General features: G+C 36.3%; 1 protein-coding gene across 2 annotated transcripts; it reads left to right on the top strand.

The window, feature by feature from the left end:
• Positions 1–12: 12 nt before the first annotated feature.
• Positions 13–23975, top strand: LOC140164713 (sin3 histone deacetylase corepressor complex component SDS3-like). Of its 2 annotated transcripts, none has more exons than XM_072188067.1 (10): positions 13–211; positions 10302–10368; positions 12467–12614; positions 13437–13496; positions 15104–15227; positions 18343–18444; positions 19491–19552; positions 20540–20567; positions 21701–21891; positions 22551–23975. In XM_072188067.1, exons 1-10 carry the CDS (start codon positions 88–90, stop codon positions 22644–22646), a joined length of 1002 nt encoding a protein of 333 aa, XP_072044168.1. In that variant the 5' UTR covers positions 13–87; the 3' UTR covers positions 22647–23975. The 2 variants fall into 2 exon arrangements, with proteins under 2 accessions (XP_072044168.1, XP_072044169.1); XM_072188068.1 differs by having other exon boundaries at positions 14–211; positions 15104–15200.
• Positions 23976–25526: the final 1551 nt, after the last annotated feature.

The following is a 25526-nucleotide window of genomic DNA, read 5'->3' as shown; positions in this document are numbered from 1 at the left end:
TCATTCCGCATGCTCAAATGAGCTGACTCGAGTCATTTCAACAACAACGCATGATAACGAGTAAACAACTGGAAAGGAGCTCCCAAAATGACTTCAAAATTATCCTCTTTTTCGGCGGCGAATGGGTTAGATCCTGGTCATGAATATGACTTCAGTGATAGTGAAGACAAAATCGACGTGTACAAGTATAATGAACAAGAATCGGACGAGGGTAAGTGCAATTTAATTGTCATAAATCATAAATAATCAAAAATCAAAAAAAAAAAAAAAGCACAGAAATGAATCAGATTTTATTGACAATTTATACTGAACATACAGTTTACAGTGTAGTCAAAGTCACAATACCATGATACATGAACATGATGAATGTAGCCTGAATATACATTATATATAAACTTTGTCTTTACTTTAGCATGTTTAGAAATGTGTTAAATTATAAATTAGCGGTAATCAATATTGAAAAAAAAAATTTCGCCAAAATTTTAGTGTACCCTACCCTGGCCTGAGACTGGTAAAGATAAACACTTGTGCTGAGCATCAAATTGGTCACTTATCGCTCACTGTTCAAAATGTGACATCTACACCAATTACAGTCCCCGAAACTGTCTACTTTTTAGCCGACCGCAATTCCGAAACATTTAGTGATACCCTATCAAAAAAAAGAAGTAACCAGGAAATGTTTTCCTGGGCTCCTAAACAATAGATTCCTGCTGGGAGCCTACCAGGTACCTGCCCACATCCTGCCAAAATATCCAAGAAAGGTGAAACAATTTTCACCCAAAAGCAAGAAAAATAGGGAAAATGCAGGACAAAGCAGGTCAAGGCCGTATAAAATTAATGTTTTGGTTCTCGTCCCAGAGGATTTTCATGAATTGATGAGGAGGGAGGTGTTTTTTTTTTTTTTTTTTTTTTTCAATGTAAAATTAGCATTGTCAGTAGTTTTCGGTCTTCTCCAACAGTGCTCGAGGAAACGATGAGGCCCTTTTTTTTTTTTTTTTCAAATGTGAGATTCTGAGGATAAACCCCTAGAGTACCACAAAAAGACTTGGAAGTGATGCTTGTTCTCTAATAAACTTATTTATATGTATGAAGATTTCATAAATCATTCCAAAGTCTAAAAAATTGAAAAATCTATAAAAAATAAAAAAATCTGACAAATCCCAGAAATTGAGGAGGGAGGGGACGAGAACCAAAATATTAATTTTACACGGCCCAAACCAGGAAGCCCAATTACAGCCCAGTCAGAGCACTTGTCAATTCCTGGTTTCTCAATTTACAGTTATATTCAGGTATTATAATAGTTATGTTCTATTCAACACAAAATGTACACAACCAAACAATGGAGTTGTGGTCTAGTGCTATGTTGGGCCAATGTAATCAATATTGATTTAGTGCAAAAGTTTATTGGAGATAGAATGGTGTGGAAAATAATATTGTCCATGCTTGTTTACAAAGGCATAGCACCCAATGAGTCAAACAATCCATTTTTATAGCATGCCTGTAAACAGTATAAATTCAAGCAAGTTGTTTACAACTTAGGTCAAAATCGATGCATGTATGTAAATGCTAGAGCAAATGTAATGGTCGGCAGAAGAAAGAAGATCCTGTAAGAAAAAAGACACACGTCAACGGCTGTGTAAAAAAATCGGGCAAAACCAATTGCCCTATTTCTTAAAGTTTGCTCTGAAGTGCCATATCAGTTTGGGTGCGCCAATGTGGATCATGCGCTAATGAATTTTTATTTATTCTGGATAAATAATGGAGTATTAATTACATTCAAGCATGGGAGTTTAGGCAAGAAGTATAAGAAGCTGTGTAATTAATATTATGACAAACATGCCACTATTTAAGCCTAATTCTCTAACAACTAATTGAAATCACGCAATTACCGACTGAGGACGTTACAGCTTTGCATAAAAAAATGTAGGTCTATGATCTTTTTAAATTTTAAGATTTTTCTTTTTTTCTTCCAAAATGATATACGCAATCATTATGAAAGTTCCCAATACATTTGGACGCGAAAAACATTGTGAATTTGCAAAGAAACAACATCATAAACTTGCACCTTTATCACTCAAACATCTCGCACTATTTGGATTAGGACAGCGAAAAGCGCCCCAGAGTTAAGTCTCCTCTGTTAAAGCCAGTTTGAGTTACGCTCCTCCACATGTGGAGGGAGCGTAATCAAACTAGTTTTGTAGGAGACTACGTTTTGCGATCGTGGCCCCGGTGTCGGCACTTACCATTGACCATGTGTACGCATGATCGCTCCCAATTTCAGCGAAAAAAGGGTGATTTTTAAACTATGTTCGCGAACATTTTATGTTCGCGAATGTTTAAAAAATAGGGTTGTTTTTGACGACGGTGTACTCGAAATTAAAAAATAGGGTATATTTTTGTGAATCATGATAATGTTGAAATCCCAAGAAATCTTATCATTTCTCGCTCAATTTACTCCAGGATTTCACTTTTGTGAAACTTTGTTTGCCTTCCTAATAAATATTCAGCAACACGCTCGACTCGGTTTTATTTGTTTCATGGTTTGTTTACACCGATTACGCCACTACCCAGTTTGGCCGCTGATTCCATGAGATTTTTTTCATTGGCTTTATTAATGACGCGCCCGCCTCCGGAGCCTTGACAAACTGGGTACCCACAAACCGAGCCACAAAGTCTTCGAAATGGCACCTGATCATACTGAATTGTTCCTTCTGAACCTTCTGAAGTTGTAGTCAGCAGGGCGAAAACCGCAAATTTGGTGACCGGCAAGCTAGAGGTTTTTCTTGAAAATATCTAAAGATGGGGCTGATATAGTGGTTTGAGTGAGGGAATTCGTGGCAAATGCCAGATTTCGTAATTTTTGTCAGTCAGTTTATGTAGGCCTATTGGTCACATTTAAGCTTTATTTTGCCAAAAAAAACGGGAGGAAAGATTACATTGTTGATAACTGTATCATAAAAAACACATGATGCATCCTATTGGATGTATTTGTATATATTTTTCTGTTATTTTCCTCATTTATATATTAAACGGACAACAGAGTTCTCCTCAGAAAGACAATGAATCAGAACAAGTGTTTTTGTGTGTGTTCTTGAAATGTTAAAAAAGGGGTACTTTTTTAAAAGTGTACTTGAAATGCAAAAAATAGGGGTATTTTTTGAGGCTCATTTGTACCCGTTTTCGTGTAAAATAGGGGTAAAAAATGACGAAAATGTTCTTGAAACCGCGCAAAATAGGGGGGTATTTTTGACTTAGGGAACGATCATGCGTTACGCCTTTGAATGTTAAGTGACGACACCGGGATCGTGGCCGACATAAAATCATAATCTAAAAAATTATGATTGGATGTCGGACCAACAGAAAATCATCCCGTTTTACTACAAATAGGGCGAATTTGACAGTTTGCTCATAGATTTAAGTTAAAACAAGTGTTAAGTATTTACAAATATGCCAAAAAATCGGGTTTGAAAAAAATAAAGGTAAATTCTGAAAAAAGATCGTACATAAGGCTTTAAAGCCTACACATGTATCTATCTAGCCTATCGGGAAATTGTAAGTCGGCCCCATAAAACCACCAGTATTACTTAAATAATGTAGCCCTACAGGGAGTGTGCAGGGAATGTAGAAAACAACAGAGATAAAAACGGGAAGCTACGGAGATGCGGGAAATAAGCGAGAAGAAAACGAGGAAATAGCAAGAGAAAATGCCGAAACCGGGAAAAAACCGGGAAACTTCGTTGTGCATGAGTGATTCCCGAAGTGACTGAACAGCATCTGTGCTGACTGTGCTGTAGCCCCATACAGTAAACAGTAGAATTGTGTGTAAGGTTACGTCCCTGCCGAATCCACATCACGCACCATTGTATTATAACTTCGAAATGTCGTGACTCCTGGTCATGATCATATCTTGTGATTCCATCTTCCTCTTTTCGCCAGCCCATTCGGGCTGGTACCTGTTTCAGGTTTGGGGTCAGTTTACTCAAGAGATTATATTTTAGTGGTATTGGAATGATTTTTTTTTTTTTTTTTTTGTGGTTAAATTTTTTTAAAAATATTTTAAGTCGATTTGTTAGGAAAAGTAAGTATGTTTTGCCGTTTCAACGAACGAAAATGAGTGAGTATTTCCAAAGTTATATTTGAATTATTTATGGCTTAAATATTATACGTTTATTGGTATTGGAATGACTTTTTGTTAAAACGCTTTTGTGGTTGAATTTTTTTTTAAATATTTTAATTGATGTGTAAGGAAAAGTAAGTATGTTTTGCCGTTTCAACGAATGAAAACGAGTGAGTATTACCAAAGTTATGTTTGAATTAATATGACTTCAAAAGTTTTAGGTATAGGCCTAAAATGTAACAATAATAGTTAATATACAGCATCATATGGTCAGCAGAAGAAAAGTATGTCATTTCAGTGTCTTTGACCCGGGGTCCTTGACCACTGAACAGCGTGATATCATGTTGATAACAGATCTAAGAATCAAAATCTTCATCATATGGACCATATTGATGTCAAAGTAATTATCTATCCTATCCTGTGTCGTTTTATGGATAAAAATGACTCAAAATGCTATTGATGAAATAGTTGCTATCATGAACATCAGTTTTGCCTTTTCAACGGGAAAAATCCGATGCAAAATAAAGTTTTTAGGGCTTAGCTATAATATGGGCATAATTTATGCATGTAGGCCTATAGTATTGAACAATGTACCCATTTGACATGCACTTATAGATAAATAAATTGTCTTACTTTATTAATTTAATAACTTCTATGTTATAAATAAAATGACACATAACGTAAGTGAAGCTACTTTCTATCTTTTTTATTTGATTCATAAACTTACAGTCAAAACACACAAAAGTGAAGATTGCAGTGAGTAATCAGTCCTTTATAAATGTTCTTGCCACCATCTATCATACAGTAAACTATACATTGCGAATTAATATCAAATTATTTTAAAATAAAAAATGTACATGTAAGGTGAGTTTATATTATGTTATATGGCGAATTTAAGGAGTATTTCGTGATCCTAGCATCCTCTTTTTATGACATTTTTCAGTAGATATCCACAAAAAAAGCTTATTCTAAAAAATTTCAGTTGATTCCGATTTTGCCTTTACGAGTTATGCATGGTTATGTGTAGACAAATTTCACGATTACTTTGCTAAACGAATTAATCTGCAAGAAATATTTTGTACATAAACATTATGTAGCCAGAGGTTTCCAGTGATATAAAAATCTCAACTTTTTGAGAAAAGTTAGGGGATGATGCTGTGGATCACGAAATGCCCTTTTAACTAAAACCTGCAGTCAGTGCAGTGTAGTATTTGTGACGTGGTATATCGAAAGCAGACACTTTTGGGCAGGATCGTAATGGAGAAATAGCCAAAAATCTACCCGGGTGATTTTTTCACGATTTGGGTTTATGATGTTATTAATGTTTAAAATATTGTCTGATCGTTTCAGACCGGAATATAACTGGCATGTTGTATTTTTGAGACATTTTTCAAGGTAATTCCTACTCTCAACATTGTCAATAATATTTTTAAAGGCAGCTTATCTATTATTAATATTAAAGGCCCATTCAGTGATTTGCTCATCCGGACGATCGTAAAAATCATCAAAATTTTGGTACCGTACCTACATGTGCTAAGTCTGCAAATGGTTCAGCCAAAAGCCGTGTAGGCCTATTTAAGACAAAATAAGACATTTTACACGAATCTGTATTTTTAGATACTGACAGTATCTAAAATTAGCTACAAGTATTTGAATGGCGGGGCTTGAACTAAGTCAGTACTGCTGTTTTCTTCATTTTTTGCCAAATTTGGCATTTCAAAAATACCAAATGACAATTTGAATGACTTAGGCCTATCCTTCTCTTTTAAGCAATTTATAAACAATTTTTTTTTTTTTGCTCTTGGATCACTGAATGGGTCTTTAAGAAATTTGGCGTATCATGTCAAAAACAGACATCTTTTGGACAGCTTATAAATTTGGAGGCTTTCACATAAAGAGCTATTTTGCTCCACAACGCCGCTTTTCCCCAATAAAATCGGACATTCCTAAGCGAAGAAATTGAGTTCGTAAGTTATGGTATTAAAAATTGGAAATTGAAATATCGTGGGTAAGAAGCTGAAAAGACAAATAAAACCAGAACAGAACAATTTAGAGAACAATAATGAATTAATAATAATGAACAATAATGAATTAAAGAGTTGACAGGAGATTAGGAGTTAATGTTTTCTGCAGTTTCAGTGTACATCTTCTCACCGTTGATGGTTTGGTGGACTGTCATGTAACATGGATGTAGTAAGCCGTGATCCTAAAAATGCCTTTCACATTGACCAAAACTAATTACAAGACCTCTTCTACATTGAGGCTGGCTTTCCCTTTTAAAGGGAATTTTTATTATGAAATTTTTCTAGCAGATATATCTACGAAAAAAGTTAAGTCCCAAAATTTCTGTTGATTCCGATTTTGCGTGTGCGAGTTTATAATTATATGCATCATGATTATGCAGCGAGTCCCGTATCCCTGGTATTTATGTAAATCGAATTTGACAATATTTTTGTAGTGATGTGGTCGACATGCCTTATGTCGACATAATGTCGACGTCGGCACGTATGCCGACATGTCGACATCAAAAATCATGTCGACAAAAAAAAAAAATTTTTTTTTTTTTTTTTAGTTTTCAAAAATATTTTGGCCAGAAAAAGCAAGTTATAGGCCCAAACTGACTTGTTATTCAGGTTGGAAACCAGAAAATACTGCTACTAAAAAAAAAAAAAAAATGCCAATTTTTTTTACAAAGTTGATGAACTTGTACATTTTGATTACCTTTGCTTCTATTGAACAGTCAGGGACACATTGAATTAGTATGCATTGCTAGCTGTTCAATAGAAACAAAAGTAATTAAAATGTACAACTTTTTCAACTTTGTAAAAAAAATTGGCATTTTTTTTTTTTTTGAGTAGCAGTATTTCTCTGGTTTCCAACCTTGAATAACAAGTCAGTTTGGGCCTATAACTTGATTTTCTGGCCAAAAATATTTTTTGAAAATTTAAAAAATTTTTTTTTTTTTTTTTTTTTTTTTTAGAATTTTTTTTTGTCGACACACTGTCGACGTCGGTATACGAATTATATCGACATGTCGACAATAAAAAACGGTGCCGACCACATCACTATATTTTTGCCACCTGATTTTTGCCTAACGAATATATCTGGAAGAATTTTATTGTGCATAAATCTGCGGCAAAAATCAAAAGCCCGGGAGGAAAAGAATGAGGCTGTGAATCATGTATAACAAAGTCTACTGGGCAAATCCCCGAATTTTTGGAAGTTCCTGATTGCTCCGTCCCCCACGGTTTTCACACTATAGATTTCACACTATAGATGAAGTTAGCGAAATGTGGACAATTTGTCTACCCTACCGACGACAACAGAAACTGAAACTGAAACTATAGATTGGTAAATGTGCATCGTCTCTCAAGTAGGACATGCATATAATCCGGGCATAGTACATACCTAGAATTTTTCACAATTTGAATTTTACCCTTTCTAGACAACCCCCTCCGCCAAAAAATCTTAGTCATATAGATCCCTGTAACTATTAAAAAATCCGGGCACAAAATAAATAATCCAACGTGACACAGTCTTCACACAGAAACAAATTAAGTTTAACTCACTATAATTTATAAGATGGAGTAATCCGACCAGCATTTCGTTAAGTTCCTGCAAAACATGTTTACCTACAACAGTTGTGGCATGAAGATTTCTCCTCAAAATAAGTAGTATATAAAACGTATTTCTTATAATCATACTGGGGCCTGATTTCCTTCCATGATCAATTTATGATTTCAATTGTTGGCACATTTCCTTTCCAATTCCAGCAAACAAGTTAGCATCGCTATCCGGGATCGCCATCAACTCGATCAATCCTCTTAGACCTCTCCCCGGGACCTCTCAATCGAATCGTGCATGATGATATATCATTAATTAACCATGATCATTATGATCATCGCATCGTGCCTGGATGTTATGTATGGTTATTGTTACCATAGTTACATGCATGGTATGGGTGCGGTCGTGCGGAAGAGATCCTGTCATCCTTACGTGTTGTCCACCAAGTTCCAACCATAGACCCAGCAAGCGCAAACATCTTCCAAGTTCCCGGAAAAAAATAAATATTCTTGAATCTGATGGTCCGATGAATAGTATTTATTGTAAAACTTTCAACGAAGCTTCAACATGTTCAACTCCTTTGACTCTCTCTCTCCACCTGGAGTAGAAAACGTAAACATAGTGAAGCTCTGTCCATGTTCAATAACAATTAAGGAGCAATCGATCGACCGACCGACGGTGAGAAAGACAGTAGTCTCAACACCCACTTGACCCCGACTTGACCGGATGATGCCAAGATGTATCGATCCGTGCTGCTTTGTGTACAATCAGGAAAGTTGAATTGGTATGGTACAATGCATGCATCATTGCATGTAGAAAAGAAAATTAAAGTGAAACTCATTACAGACAGATGGAGGGAGGAAGGATGATGACGATGGTGATGATATTAAATGATATTAACATCATAACGATTACTTCAATCGGAGAAGATGAGAACGTTAATAAATTATTTTATTTACATAGTATTAGGCCAAAAAAAAAAGGTTCGCTCTCAAAATGCGATCCCCAACCCTTTGGTTACTGGACAAATTTGCAGAAATCTCCGCGGAGTCTCCGTGTCTGAAATTCCCCGGTACAAACATCGAAAATGTAGCATTTCTCAGTCCCGGTGATGATACTATATCCGCATCACTGTTTTCATACATGAATATGCATATCTCTTACCCCTGTAAGGTCAAAAACGTGGCGTTGATTTCAACCAATCCGATCCACCGATTGTGACCTTTTCATGAATATTTAATAAGCAGCTTGATACTGACGCCATATCTGAGGTGACAGGAGGCAGCAGATACCATTTTGGTCAACTGAACTCGACTCATGCGTTCTTTTGGTTGACATAAATCGAACAAAATTTTCAATAACGGGTAATAGTAGGATTTAAATTTTTTATTAATGAAGTTACATGTACTTGTAGTTTTGAGGAATGACAAAGTTGTTTTTGGAAACTTAGATGTTTGTTTCAACTGATGATATATAGGATCGCAAGGTGAGTGAATTCGTGAAGAGATTTGCTTGTTTGAGTGATAGTAGGATACGGGATGTAGGCTAGTCCTCTGTGTTTGACCGGCTCCGATGTCTCAATTCACGCGGAATTATTCGTACCGGTACCTGCTAACCAGACAGCTGTATGGAACCAGACATAAGTGTACCCTGTGTGCATGATAATTTTCTGTCCCTGCATCGAAAGCAATGGGCAGTCTTAGAATTTTGCAATGCATTGCTTGTCGCTTTTGCATTATTAAATCACAGCAATCGCAGACGACAATTAAAATATTCAAAAGGCCAGAAAATACTGTACATCTAACATTAGCCCGAGGTACTCACACCTCCGTCACTACGATTTCCACTGTCCTTCTCCGTACGAAGGTCTGAGACTCCTGAGCATATCTGGTCCAGGGTACACATAAAATACCACTTTTTCTCATAAATACCACTTCCTACCATTCCTCACGTGAAGATGAGACTTAAACAAAGCATATTTGGTGCATGTTCGTAAATTTTGAGCACATTTGAGGATGTAAAAGACCAGACTTGTGACTGTTATCGTTGTCGTGTTTTGAATTCTTCCTATAAATAGATGCCGTCAGTGTGACGTCATCACCGCGACGTGAGTTCACGGTGCCCCGTTTTTACGTACCGGTACGTAGGGCATCCATGGCCCTAGTGAGGAAGGAACAGGGCCATGATGTTTCGGGCTAATCTAATTATAACATGGGATGATGTACATTGCTGTCAATAATTATTTCTTTGAATTAATTCATCTCGGAAAGTTTATGATTGAGAAAGGTAAATTAATTTGCAAAATATTAATAGAACCAGTTGGTAGGAAGAAGAAGGAAATGATTGGTTGATGCATTTACGTGTCACTGTCAAGCAACCTCGTTTAGAAGTTGCAACACTGAGCATGCGTGAGAATCACTTTTCTGTGAAGTCGATCGGAAGTGATCTCCTCCTTTATTTGAGGTACATTGTACATACATACCATTTTAGCATGTATGGTATCAAACTAATGATTTCCATAAACCTTAAAATTCAATAAATGAGAAAAAAAATCACAATTTTATTAGGATCAGATGGCAATCCTGATTAATTATTGCAACTTTTGATATTGTTTTAACAGATACTGAGGATGCTAGTGAGACGGACGCTGCAAAACTGGAGGAAGAGTTCACTGAAATGAAAGAACAGTGAGTAACCAGTCTAGTATCCATACCATACCCAAACCCCTTTTTAGGCAACGGAAAACCCTGACGTCACCAACCCACATTTGGCAATATAAATTGTATGTACCTAAACCAGCGAAAAGGCATGTGACTTCAGGTTTTCTGCTGTTTCAGTTAGTTCAGAAGATGTTGTGCAGTAAACAAAAATACCATTACCAATTGCACTGGTGCCAATGCATTTGATGAGCAAGTGCGTGGTATGATTGTTCACTACAATCATGTACCAGTACCGAATAACATCCAAATCACCAGAAATTGAGATATTGATTTGCTTGACTGTGTTTTTAGGCTAATGAAAGTCGATTCTTAGTTTCCTGCAACCTGCTGCAGTACCTTTTCATTTGGCCAAAACTTTCATTATTTTCATTAAAAAAGTCAGTTATCTGAAAATTGAGATGGAAATAATTAAAATTGATACAGTACCGGTACTCTCAAAATGTCTGACATGCCCTGCTGATCATAATTAGCCGTTTTTCTTAGCTATAGGCAGGGGTGTGGAATCTCCTCATTACAAGCCGACGACGGATGTCGGCTTGTTCTGTCTCTTCTCAATTCTTTCTTCTTTCTTTCTTCTGGCAACTCGTGACATTTTATGCGTGACTTGCCACGTTTACCCTAGCTCTCTTATGCTTCTACAGATTTCAACCATACTTGAGCCAAATGACCACTGGAGTAGGCCAAACCTTACATTTGACTTTGACCTGACTGTGACCTTTGACCTTGACCTTATGGTCAAAAATGTTGATTTCACAAAAAATGCTACTCCTTCCACAAATTACATGCAATGATCATGTGACTCATGCATATATGAATCAACATGTGGCAGTGCTTAAAACTTCCTAAAAGGAATTGAGGTCAAAGGTCATTAAGGGGTCATTTCCGGTCAAAATCTGAAAAATTTGTAAAAAATATTCAAAAAATCACTGTCTGTACAAATTACATAGCAGAGAGTCGCCATTAACACACATGCATTGCTATTAGCCAGGGTCTTTAGGATGCCTACAGTTTCGGGGTCAAAGGTCATTAAGGGGTTACTTCCGGTCAAAAACCAAAATTATCAAAAATGTTCAAAACATTTTTATTTCAAAATGTAAACAGACCAGAATAATATAACCAACATACATGAATTAGTGTTCCCTGATGTATGCATGGTATTTTTATTTTGGGGGTCAAAGGTCATTAAGGGGTCACTTCCTGTTTTTAGCTGAATAACTTCAAGAATTTTTATCTCAAGAACTGAACATGTTAGAATTTTTTAATTAAAATTGGAACAATGCATTTTGTCGGTGTACATAAGTTTTTTTTTTTTTTCATTGAGGTCAAAGGTCATTAAGGGGGTCAAAAGGTCAATCAAAATTTAAAAAATCAAAATCCATGTTTAAGTTCGATTAAGCTGAAATTCACCAGGAATATTTCTTATGACATCCTAAGCACAATGCAAGAGCAGTTGACCCCATCCGTAACCCAGGGGTCAAGTTATAGGGGTCAAATTGCGGCTTGTATTCAGCGTCTGTTGACTCTAGTTTAAGCTGAATCCCTCTTTTTTGGAAATTTCTTTGGGGAAAAATGTCAGATTTGTATATTTTCAGCCCATTTTGAGCACATTTCAGTGCTTTTCCTCTTTTTCCTCTTTTTTGAACAAAGTTCCTCTTTTTTCAATAGAGGTCACTCACACCCCAGTGTAGGGGTAGATGATGTAGAAAATAATGGAAATTTAAGGATTATCTCATTGTGTTTCTGGTGATTACAAAATTGAAAACTCTAATTAGTTAATAAACAAAGCAATTCTTGAAGAAGTTGCCTCATTACATTGCCGAAAAAATGTTACAGGAAACAAATAATCGACTTTCATTCGAGTCTTATATAATCATGAGCCTTATAATGTAGAGTGGAGAAGAAACATGTACAGCCAGCGCAATTTAACAGTGACCAGTTGCTTAAATGTCTAATAAATGCTATCAAACCTGATTTTGTAACTTTTTAAAATTACCGTTTGATGAGCTGTGCTATACATTGTACATACATGTATGTGTCCAATTTAAATTTGTTATTTTGATCCCAGAATCTATAAAGAGAAACTAGCATCACTGAAGAAACAGTTGCAGCAGCTAAACGATGGTACTCATCCAGAACTGAACAGAAAACTAAAGAAGATAGAACAACAGTATAAGGACAGATTACGCTATGCTGAGGCTGTGCGCAATTATGAGGTTTGTGCTTTCCATTTTAATTTTTGTAAAGCAAAGAAAGACATTAAAAGCAGCAGGCATTACGGACCCTGGCGTATCACGAACAGTCCAGTTCGATCCCTCTTTTTTTTGGTTGAAATTTTTTACCTAATTTGTTTCGAACCTCAAAAATGTGACATGGGGAGGGGGCAGCCCAAGGGGTATAATGGACCACTTACGCCTATGTCAGCAGCCCTAAAAAGCAGCAACAGGAACAATACAGCGGAGTATGCAATAATTTGGTTACAATATATAGGTGAGACCAAAACAACTATTATTTTGTTGCTGCCTTTACATTGTAATATACATTAGGCCAAAAAAAAATTGTTTGCTTGTCCTCAACTTTTTCATAATTGGGTTGGTCGGTCGGATTAAAAAAAAAAATTATATTTAAGTTCAAAGCCAAAACATGACTGTATGCCTTCAATTTACTTAAAATAAATAGCCCATAAAGTTGTGAATTGGGATATTTCTCTACTGTATACCACTTCATTCATGTTTTTAAAACAGTTTTAGAAGTGTATAGAAACTGTAAAAAAACTTTTCAGGATGTCAAAAATGTTGAAAAAAAAAGCTTCTTCTGTTCTTCTGTAATTTCCAAAATTATTCATTTGTGCAGTAAACAAAAAAAACTTTTTCCAGATTTTCCAAATTAGGGTCGGTCGGTGGAGGACAAGCAAATAATCTTTTTTTTTTTGGCCTTATAGCAGTATAAACGGAATGTGAGGAAATGTGTTGTGGAAGAGCCACCTTTATGCAAGTCTAATGTGATTCCATTAAAAGTTTGATATTTCTGGTTTTTAGATTGAACTTGTGGAAAGAGAGTACATTAAAGAAAAGAAGCAGTCATCAGTAGACTTTGAGGTAAGATTGAACTAATTTCTCTTCATGATCATTTAAGGGGGTACTACACCCAATTTTGTGCCTATTTTTGCATTTTTCTCAAAAATTATAGCGCATTGGTGACAAGTTAGATATGTATATTATAGGGGCAAGGACTGCAACTACTGCACTGGAAAATGAGGGAAAATCAATATTTGATCAATATATCAATAACTGCTTGCCTTGAGTTGCTGAATTTTCAGTGCAGTAGTTGTAGTCTTTGCCCTTATAATATACTATGTATATTTTACCTGTCACCAATGCGCTATAATTTTTGAGAAAAATGCAAAAATAGGCACAAAATTGGCCAGGGGTGTAGTTAATTAATTAATGTAGCAAATTATTTACACTTTTGTATCTACCCATTCTTAATATATTTGTGATGGAGCACATCAAAAGGGTGGACTTTGCGGGTGAAGTCAATTTTAAGTTCAGTTTCTGCTTTGAAAGCATTTTGCAAGCTTTAAAATGACACCTCATTTGCTAAAATTGATCAAGGCATTCATATTTTGGAAGTGAAAAAGCATCCCAAATGCTTATTACGTTCCTTATTATTATTTTTTTTTGTTGCATTTTAATCTAATTTTGAAAAGCACTTTGCTGCAAAGTCCCCTTTTGGTGTGCCAGAGATGGTGATTGATGATGTAACCAATGAACAGTAAGCCAAAGAATTAAGGTACCAGTTAAGTTCACCCCCTGTATACCATAAACAAAGACAGATATGTCAAAATTGGAACCAGTAGCCAATAGCTGCATCTTTTAGCTGGAATTTAAGACCTCATTCGTTGAAATTGTTCAAGAAATAAAGACTCGATGATCCAAAAACCGAAGGAAGATGCCAATTTAAAAGTTGCAGTTTGCTCCATTGCACGCCCTATTGAATTGTACACAAAATGTTCAAATAAAAGAGAACTAGTGCCGTGCTTCCATTGATTAGCACGTTCAAACTAGTGTCGTGCTTTCATTGATTAGAACACAAAAGTGCAACTTTTGAATTTGTTTCTTCATTAGGTTTTAGATCACCGTTTCTTTAATTCTCCACCAATTTCAACAAGTACATGTAAGGTCTTGAATCAGAGCTAAAGAGTACAGGTAATGGCTGCTTGTTTTAATTTTGACATATTTGTCTTTAGGATAAACAGGGGTGAACACAACTGGTACCTTAATATTTTGGCTTAATGTATATAAGAGCAATAATTATATATTTGACATGATCATGGGGAATGAGTCACATGTCGACCCTGGTCGAAAATGAATGTTACATATATTTCTATATAGAGGACATTTAGAGCTTTCATAAACTGATAACCCTATGTTGATACGACTTTTCTTTACGAAGTTAGGTCAATTTATCAACCGTTGAAAACAATATAAAACAAAAGAATTTTAACGCTTTCTTTGCCAATATCTCAAACTCAATATTAGCGACATCCGACTCATTTCCCTTGATCGTGTCACATATTATTACAGAAGGACTTATTTTTTTCATTCTGTAATTTTCAAGAAATGATTATTTTTCTGTGACTTACCATGTTTTTCAATGGATAACAAGTTCTAATGAAGTACTGGTAATCTTGTATTTATTACAGCGCAAGAAAATTGAACTGAAAGAAAACATCGTCATTGAACTGGACGACAAGAAACGAATGGTAGAGCATGAAAGAACATCACTGGAGCTCACTGGAGGTATGCTCAACTTCTATAAAATGCTAAGTATGTTTACAAAACATTGAGTGCCGCTCGACAATCCATCATTTTGCCGGGGAGTTCCTGAGACTGGCAAAATTGAAGCCTAACTATCCCACAATCCCGGAAAAAATGTGTTCGAACACCCACTCAAATTCCCATGTTCTTATTAGTATAGTGCGCACGCTATATGAGTCACTGGAAACTAAGAATTATAATAGTGTTGTCTAAATGTTCATCTTAAGCATACCCCTTCCCCTTTCCCCACCAAACAATGTTGGGAGAAGATATGGTGAAGATGAGCATATTGGGCAATGCCAACATTGTACGGGGGTAGAAGGGGGATCATTTCCAATAAGGCCTTAAAATTGTTCGAACAATTATTTCTAAGATTGCAGGTGGGTGTACTAACAAACTAACCTGTGAAAGAAAACAAAATGCAGGATAAGGCAAAAAAATTGTTTGGTTGTACTACAACTGGTCCAAAAAGGTAGAGTCGGTCGATCTTTCAGATTTTTTTACCTTTGGCTCAACCAGAATACAATATGCTGTACAGAAAAATATATTTTGTGTGAAATTTAACACACATATATTTTATAAATAAACATTTTTTGTTTGTTTCTTGTACTAAAAATATAGTGCACTAATTGTACTGGGATTCTTTTGTAAAAATGTGTCATTTTACAGTTGCATTCCTGTTCACATGTCGTTCGTATTGAGTATGCTGAAACCCAACGTTGCAAATGTGATAATTTGATGGCCAGCCGGCGGGTGTCGGACACACTATTTAGCATCTTTCTCAGCATTTTTTTTTGTTTTTTCGGTGTAACTTTTGCAGTTTTTGGTTGTGAATTTTGAAAAAAAAAAATTGGGTCGGCCTCAAACATCAGGTCGGTCGGCGGAGTACAACCAAACAATTTTTTTACCTAAGTAACAGGGAGCACCCTGCAGAGACAGACTAAATAGATCCATGTCTAGTTGGATTTTGCTATGAAAAAGGATATAAAACCAAGCCCAATTACTGGTAATTACATCCTTTGGCCAATTTGAATCCCAGCTGGCCAAGCACTCCCAAAAGATAAACCACAGTGAATAAACCAATAGATAAAAAATGTATAATTCTATTATGGAACCTGTTGACAGTTCGACAATAGGGAGTCAGCAGGAGTGATTATAGTCTATATATCTACCTCCAGTCAGTGGCACTAGCTTTGAAGTTCAGCGTGTGCTGCGTTGGCTTAGTGTTGTTTCTTGCGTGTACATACGCACCACTTTGATTGGCAATGATTGCACGCATAAAAGTATGTACACACACCAAGTAACGCTAAGCTAACATTGAACGCTAAGCTAACGTTGGGGTATGTGCATGGAGTGTTTATTATGAGGGTGTGTATGTTTGGAGTGTATGCTTGATGTCAAAATGGTTGTTAGGGTTTTTAACATTTGGTTGTGTAGATATTGAAAATAATGTTTTATTGCGTTGTAGATTTGAATAGTTTAATTTATTATGCTTTGGATAGTATTGCCAACTCATTGGTCCTATGTTTTTTCCAGGGGCGAAGCCCACTTTTTTCAAACTTTTCCCGGGGTTTTTACGTCCTCTTTTAAAAGAGGACTGTTCCACCTTGGGATTTGGTTGCAGGGAGGGAGTTTCGCCCGTTTTGTCAAATGTGTGTTTTATGTTCTTTTATATCCTTTATACACTAAGCCAAAAAAGAAACTTATAATTTTTCACAAGGTCATATCTTAAAATCCTGTCTATCAAAATTAACCAAAATTACACACAGGATTGCCTCAATACTCTACTCTAAACACATGTCACTAACTATGCAGTTGTCCAACTGACACAACAGCAAAATGCACTGACATGCAACACCTTCCTGGACCACATTCACAGCGCAACAGATTTCTTTGGCTGGGTTCCAATTATTCGCCTGTGAATGTGATCCCGGAAGCTGTTCCGTGTCAGTGTATTTTACTGTTGTGACAGTTGGACAACTGCTTGGTTACTGACATGTGTTTAGAATAGAGTATTGAAGTAATCCTGTGTAATTTTTGTTTATGTACAGGCTTAAAATTGGAACCCAGCCAAAGAAATCTGTTGCGCTGTGAATGTGGTCCAGGAAGGTGTTGCATGTCAGTGTATTTTGCTGTTGTGTCAGTTGGACAATTGTGTGCAATTTTTGTTCATTTTTATGGAGAGGATTTTAAGATATGACCTTGTGAAAAATTATTTCTTTTTTGGCTTAGTGTATATCATGTTGATGATGTTGATCTTCACAGCAATTCAGCTTTTAGCTGTGTAGTGTTTGAATAAACCATGAGGAATAATAATAATAATAATAATAACATATATAGCAGGGATGTAAATCTTCTGGAAATTGCTTGAATTCCGGAAATTTAGCCATGGAAAAAAATCTGGAAATGTAAAAAACAAAAATTGGATTAAAATTTTTTTTTTCTCATTTCCGGAATTGAAAAGACCCAAAAAAACTTTTTAGGAGGGGGATGATACCCTGCAGAGTATTTTCAAGCGTACTGTAAAAGTGGAAATTTTCGCTACATTTACACATGAATATATTCCTTTTGTGTATAAGTAACTTAGGAATGCGAATTTAAAAACATGAGAAACAGTTCATAATTGGCAAAACACAAAAAATTTATCACATGAAAATTTCCAGTTTTACAGTTATAAAAGCCTGAAATAAATTAAGAGCCTTCTAAAGTGTGTTCGGCTTTTATAAGAAGGAAATGATTCAGCTGTTGTTACTGTGCGGGTCAATAAAGTCCCAACGCATGCTCGCATGAATTCACTTAAGTGTGCGCTAGTCACACATTATGCAACACACAACTAGCGTAAGCACTGTGTCCAACAGCGTGCATACCATTCTATATCAATACACAGTGTTATGCGCCTTATCAAAGCCAAACAAACTTAAGTTGCGGATTATTGATGAGGTTACGTTCGAACAGTTTAATCCAAGTACATTGTACTGGCTATTTCATGTTTGATGATTTATTGGTTCCCATATTGCCCAAACATTGTATACAACTAATGTGCCCTTTTTACAAACCTTTGAAAAATTGCAACTTAAAAAAACCCATTTAATTTGTTCCATATCTAATCATCTTCTTTTTCCAGCCGACTCTATGGAAGTGAAGCCAGCTATTACAAGAAAATTACGGCGCAGACCAAACGAACCACTACCTATGCAGGAAAGCAAAAGAAGAAAACCTTCACCTGATATCCTTTGAAAGATATATTGAAAGGAATAGAGAACAAAAGAAAAGGGATGGGAGAGTGTGAAAGATAGATAAATAAAGACACCTTTATTTCAAAACATTAAGGCATAGGATATTTCTTGTATTGGCTATAGCTCCCTCTTCGGAAGTATTTAATTTGCTCTTGCTCAAGTAACATTTGATGCAAATTTTGTTACACAATTGAATGGGGTTTATATTTTTATGCTCCTTTCATCGCCATAGCTCTTACATGTACATCTAAAATGAAAAAGATCCTTAATTAAAAAAAGAACCCCATTCAAGTTTGTAGTAAAATTTGCACAAAACAAAATGCTTATTGGGCAAGTACATCAGTATATGAAGAGCTTACTTTCAAAACCCCTTACATCCACTTGCCGAATTTTGAGAACACACCAAAAAATCATTAAAAAAATCATTGATATAAGGGAGTTTTCAACAAAAGCAGTTTTTGGTGGGATGCTTGGGTAGTATGAGCATCCTAACAAAAACTGCTTTTGTTGCAAACCCCCATATATCAGTGATTATTTTGATGATTTGATGATGTGTTCTCAAAATTCGGCAAGTGGATGTAAGGAGTTCTGAAACTAAGCTCTTCATATATGGAATGCACTAATTTTTGAGAGGGAGCTATACAAATTATTTTTTTATGTATTGCATATCACTGGTATGTATGGTCCTTTCAAAAATAAAATGTCCATCTGAAACATAGGTGTGTGAGAAAGGGAGAGATGAAAAAGTATGAGTGATAAACTGATAGAGTGGGATTCAGCATAAACACAGAAGTGGGGTTCTGATTGGCTGATTCAATCATCCCAAAATTATAACAACAGACCAGTAATAGCAGTATTGTGCTCATTATGGGAATACAAAGCCCCACATATGGAGCTCATTAAAAAGATGTGGGATCAGAGCGAGAGTGCTGTACATCTCTTGAAGGTAGTGTAAGGAACTGTAGGAAGTTAATAATTATGGTCATTATTATTTTGACTCTTTAGTGTGTAGTTATTCCCCTTAACGTCTGTGTACCTCAGTTTATGTTCCAATTATCAGAGGAGGAAGTAGCAGCAGATCTGAAAACTATCAGCAAGGTAAGTCTTGATGAGTTGACATGTGTAACTTACGTTTGTTATGCCCTCTGTTGGTCTTGGTCTTGGATTAAAAAAACTGCTGGGCAAAAGATCCTATATAGGAAGAACTCTACATTGAGAAAGATGTTGGGTTTTTTTTTCAGAGCAAGTAACACCAAATATGTTATCATATCAACAAACTTGCTTATCACAGTTGCTGCAAGGTGCATAATATCACAACATTAAAATAGCAAAGGTTTTATAAAAGATTTTATGCCATCTGCCATAGACATTGTAGTATTATTTTGCCTTTTGTGAAATAATGGGAGGGATTCTGAGTGTAAACATATGACATCATAGGTCAACTCATCTATAGTTCAATATTTTTGTTGCAAAAACACAGTGGCAATTTTACAGCAGCACTGTTTCTTTGCAGCGCAATGGACCCAGAGACAAAACGGCAAGAAGAAAAACAAAGCTCTGAATAATGCAAAGTTATATTGAGCCAAAAATTCCAGCTGAGAACAGGATATTGTAGTGGAGAACTGAAAATGCAGCGGTTCTCACAACGTGAAAACACACATACTATACATTAGACCTAAGGTGTTGTTGTCTTATAAGCTGCTGTAACACTAGGAAAATTCTGTCATTGGATTGTCATACAAGAGGACAATGGAGTGTAATCTTGGAGCAATATTTGGCATGCAAAATTGCAGTTCATGCAGGTAGAGAATACACTCAATATGAAGATATATGCCAAATTACCAATTGCAATCGGAACCTATTCATGCACAATTGAGCAAATAAAAGTTGAGCTTACTGTTGGAATTCTTTGGCATGAACTTATGTTCAAAGACTTGAAAGCTTCTTTGGAGTGAAATTAATCAAGTTACCTTATTCAATATCTCAAGTTTCTTTGTAGCCATTTATCAAGTAATAATCTAATCTTTGTATGTGAGGCAATAATCTTACTCATCTTGTTCACTTTTTGTTTCCTTTTTCATTCAGGGTAAACTGCCAGTCAACAAGAAATCAGGTAAGTTATCATTTGCTTGGTTTAGTTACGTATGTTTTGGGCATTTTGTTATTTCAAGCTTTGTACCTGGTTGTACGATATTTGTGATATGAAATAGTGTATTGCCTGTCTCATCTCAATGTGAGAGTGATGCCAGGTTGGATTTTACAATGGCAGGTACGCAGCCAGCGTACGGATAAATCACCCTTTTACGCGTTCGTATACGCTCTGTGGGATTAGGTTAGCGTGCGATTCGAATCTGCAACAACCAAATCCAACATGGCGTTAACTTGAGACAAGACAGACTGTAGCAGACTTTGATTTCCAAGCATCAAATTGCTTATACCATCACAAGCAAATTTGTGGTACTTCGAGACAAACACAAATTACAATTTATGTTTTATGTATACGTGGGAGTGAGGCTCAGTGTGTTGCACAAGGACACACCATGCACAGCTGTGCTATGAGCCCTAGGTGCTCTAACTGACAAAATGGGTTCAGTTTAAGTAAGATTTTAAATGACTTAAGGCTTGTTCAGACGATCGCTTGTAAAGTCACTTGTAAGTACATTCGAATGTAAACTTGCATGTAGTGCCCGTCTAAACACACTCGCATGTAGCTACATGCAAGTTACAAGTGACGATTTTACATGTAAGATATCTTACATGTAGCGAGCTATATTCGATTGTAAGGCCAGTGTGAACAAGACTTGCATGTAAACTCGCATGTAAGCATGACCTTGATGATCCAATCCTATTGTGATTGTGTATAAGTCATGGCATAATATACCAGTGAAGGTCATGCTTACTTGTGAGTTGGCTTACAAGTAAGTCCCGTGTGGACACACACTTGCTTGTAGCGTAATTTAATTGCTGGCTCGCTTGTAAGTTACAGTCGAAAGTAGGCTACCGTCTTAACACACCATTTGAGAGTGATACACATCTCCCTATAAACCCTTCACGTCAACAAATTCTGAATTGTGCGCAATACAAGTCAATTCAGTGGTTTAAGGTAGCCTAAATAGTTTCCACTGACCCATAATGACCCATTTCATATTTTAAAAATCCATCCATCATACCATTCAAATGTTTGATTGGGAGTATATCTTCAATGAGATGTTTGCATAATTGTTGTACCTTCTCTATCATCCACAGCATCAGGTCATAGCAGTGGTTCTGGCAGCGGTGCAGCAAGCAATGCCAACTCACACAAATATGTGGTGAAAATATCAGATGGTAAACTGTTCTATGAGAAACGATGGTTCCACCGGGGCCAGAATATCTACATTGATTCAAAGGATACGGGCAAAGTCAGTGCTGTCATCAGCTCAATAGGAACTAATGAAGTAAGTATATGGGGCTGTAGTTCCTGGTGGAGATCGGCTCGGTAAGTTGCGTCTGAAGTCAGGGCAGAGGTACAGCGTGATTGGTTGCTACCCAGCACAGTACGTCATATTCGGTCCGATTGACAAGACATCAGACGTATCATTCTGAGTTTATCTCTTGCCTGCAACTATCAAGTTTGGGGAAAGTTTAGAGAGCAGTGCATGGGTATAATGCAAAAAGGCATAAAAATAGTGGTGTGGCATAAAAATAGTGGTGTGACATTTTAGAAGTTCATGGTCAAAACTTTGATGGGGCTAATATACACCTCAAGCGGGTGCACTGTGATATTTTTCACATGTTTGACTTCCAGAGTTTTTATATGTGTATCAAAGTTAATTTTTCCCATCACAAGGCACTGCCCCTTCGGGGTCGTGCATTGTTGCGGTGAAAAAAATTCAGGGCATGTGCATTGATTGTCGTAATTTGCACTAAATCAAAATCAAATTCATTTATTAGCCACTATAACATGCCATGATTTATTCTTAGTGCAAGCAATTTCAAAACTAAATTTACAAAAATTGTCTTGAGAGTGTCTTAGCTGTAAGGATTCGACACAAATAGATACCAGAAGTTGGGAAAAAGCATAGTCTTATGGACTCACTCATTTATTTCTTTGCAGATCTGGGTGAGAAAAACAGCAGACAACCAGAAGAGTCGTATCTACATCTCACAAATGCAGAAGGGCAAATACAAAATCCGCAAAAGGTCTACATAACACCTAAGAGGAATTACCAGTATTTGTAAATAAAGACATTTTTGTACAGCATTTTAGCTTTGTATATAATTGTAGTGTTCCTGTTAGTGAAGGAAAAATCAGGGATGCCAGTTTTCAGATAATTGTCTGATTTCCGATTTATTTTCAGCCAGTTTTGAGGCTTGGTAGCCCAAATTTGTGTGCTTTTTCAAGTTTTTCCTGCAAAATCTCTTCAGACCACTAGCATCCTTGATCAGAATAAAATATGTTACCAGGAACATTGTGAATATTGGTGGACTTGCTTGTAGAAAAAAGGATCAATAATATTTTGAACTGTTATAGTTTAGAAATATTTATCTGATAACTTTTTCAACAACTATTATATCTGTACGGTATATTATTCATAATTGTCACAAATGCTTGTTAGTCATCATGCTTTCCAAAGTGTGATAATACCGGATTGAACAAATGATGTCACTCATAGCACAACAGGTTCAACTAGCCAAGGTCACAGGGTCATGGTGGGTCAGACACTGATGTGTCGTAAATAGATCAATAGAGCACAAAAAATGCAACTAGGTTTGCCCTTTTCATGGGTGTGGGGGTATTACACCTAGAATTAAACTTAGTTATGGTCTGAAAAGCACAATCACATTAATAAAAAACATGTTTTCAAAGGGATCCAAACTTGAGAACAAAGTAGAAGGTCAATGAAGTCCTATAAACAACTTTAAACTTAATTACTCTCTCTCTCTCTCCCTGCCTCTGTCTGTTTATGAGGCCAGAAGCTTTACAAATCAGTCTGAAGTTGGACATATTCAATTTTCAGTTTCTTATTGTAAACAGCATTTGCAAAGCAACATTTTGCAGAAACCCCATTGAATTTGGGCAACCAGTTCAAAAGATGTTAGGAAACAAAATATCTGACATCAGACTGATTTTGCTTGATCACATCACCTATATGGGGAACAAAACAAAAGATCAATGACATCCCATCATCCCAAATTTCATGTACAAATAGAGAGCTCCCTCCTCTGAAAATCCCAACAAGAAATAAGGGTATGTGATCTTATTTGCTTGTGGGATTTTTATGGGAGGGCACTTTTAGTTTGTGTCTAAAATTCCAGTTATGTCAAGGGAGCCCATAGCACCATCAGGCAAACGTTTACTGTATATGATAGGGTGCAAGACGTTTTAGTACCAGCTCCCCCTTCCATCAAAAGTAATAAATAATTATTCTAGGGTTCTTTACTTTGCACCTGTTGCAGTTGAACTGTGTACATCTCAGACCAAACTGATGTTTTGTAATAAATTGGCACTTGAGTGCCTGATATGTGATAATATGAACAAGGTGTAGTCAGTGTTCCTTCTTGAATCTTAAAAGTATATAAACTCCTCAACAAAAGTTTGGAAAGTTTTTTCAAGCATCTGTATCTCCAATTATTTGTGACATTATCATATCGTGTTGCATATCAATAGATAGCTATAATACTCTCCTTTACAATGACACCCCATTTGAAACAATAAGATTTTAAACAGCTGAGTACACGCCTTGTGAATGTAGTGGGGGCTCAAAAAGAATTAGCCAAATTCTGCAATCCCACAACTTCACCTAATGCAATCCTCCAAGATGACACCGCTCGCCACGGTAGTCAACGACCACCTACAGAATATGGGAGTAGAGTCAAAATGGCCTGCCATCAGGCCAGACCCGGGGGCCAGACCTCAACCTGATTGAACACTTGTGGGACCAGCTTGATCGTGCTGTACGTGCCAGAGAAGCCCATATGCAACCACATTGAATGACCTGCGACGAATTCTTGTTGAAGAATGGAATTCCATCCCACAGTAACGTGTAACCAGGTCGGTGAGCAGCATGAGGAGAAGGTGCCTGACTAGTGTGGCTGCGTATGGTTTTTCCACCCGCTGTTGAGGTTAGTGACTAGCGTTGTTTGAGCACAGAATAATGGTCAATTTGGCAAATTGTTTGAGACCCCACTACATTCACAAGGCGTGTACTCAGCCGTGAAAAATGTAATTGTTTCCAATTGGGTGTCATTGTAAAGGTGAGTATTGTAGCTATTCAGTGATATGCAACACGATATGAATATGTCACAAATAATTGGAGATACAGATGCATGAAAAAACTTTCCAAACTTTTGTTGAGGAGTTTATTTATAATTGTGATCAGTTATTTTTAAAGAAATGAATAGTATGAAATTAGAGTTGCCTCATGGACAAAAAATTAAATTCGGTATCACAGTAAAAAGACTCGTAAAAATTAAATTGTAGTTGCGATTCACTTAATTTTTTCTCAAAAGGTGTGTGGCTTTCAACAATGGGGAAGTTCTCATGTAAATATGGATACTTTGCCCTATTGCACTATTTTACTCACCCTGTATTCGGCTATTAAACTTCCATATTTCTGTGCCCACATTTATTGTTTTTTGTTCCCCCACATTTTATCTGTGTTTTACTCCCTTGTTTTTCTTGTTTCTATCAGATCAATTGTACCTGTTCCTTTTCTTTGATTTACACCTTAAAGCCTTAATGTACGATTTCCGTCAAATTTGATTTCGTTATTCTTTATTCAAAATGTTGAAATAATATTAGTACTAACTGACGAGAAGGGTTGCTGTCCATTTTAGGTTGAAATAACAAAGTAAAGTGAAAGAAACCCCACTGGGTATTTTGGCCATTTAACATGCAGTTCTATGGGAGGACATATCATATTTTTTAAATTATGATAATATGTCGAACTTTGCTCTGTTGACCTACAAAGACAACAAATTTGGCCGATTCCATTTAGGTGCAAGTTGGGACATGTGTAAACATTTCAAATATGCAAAAAAATCAGGTTTGAAAAAAATTAACCAATTTCATATTATAAGATCGCTTTAA

The sequence above is a fragment of the Amphiura filiformis genome, chromosome 11 (assembly GCF_039555335.1).
Source record: "Amphiura filiformis chromosome 11, Afil_fr2py, whole genome shotgun sequence".
In the NCBI taxonomy this organism is placed as follows: domain Eukaryota; kingdom Metazoa; phylum Echinodermata; class Ophiuroidea; order Amphilepidida; family Amphiuridae; genus Amphiura; species Amphiura filiformis.
This window is presented reverse-complemented; position numbering and strand designations above follow the sequence as displayed.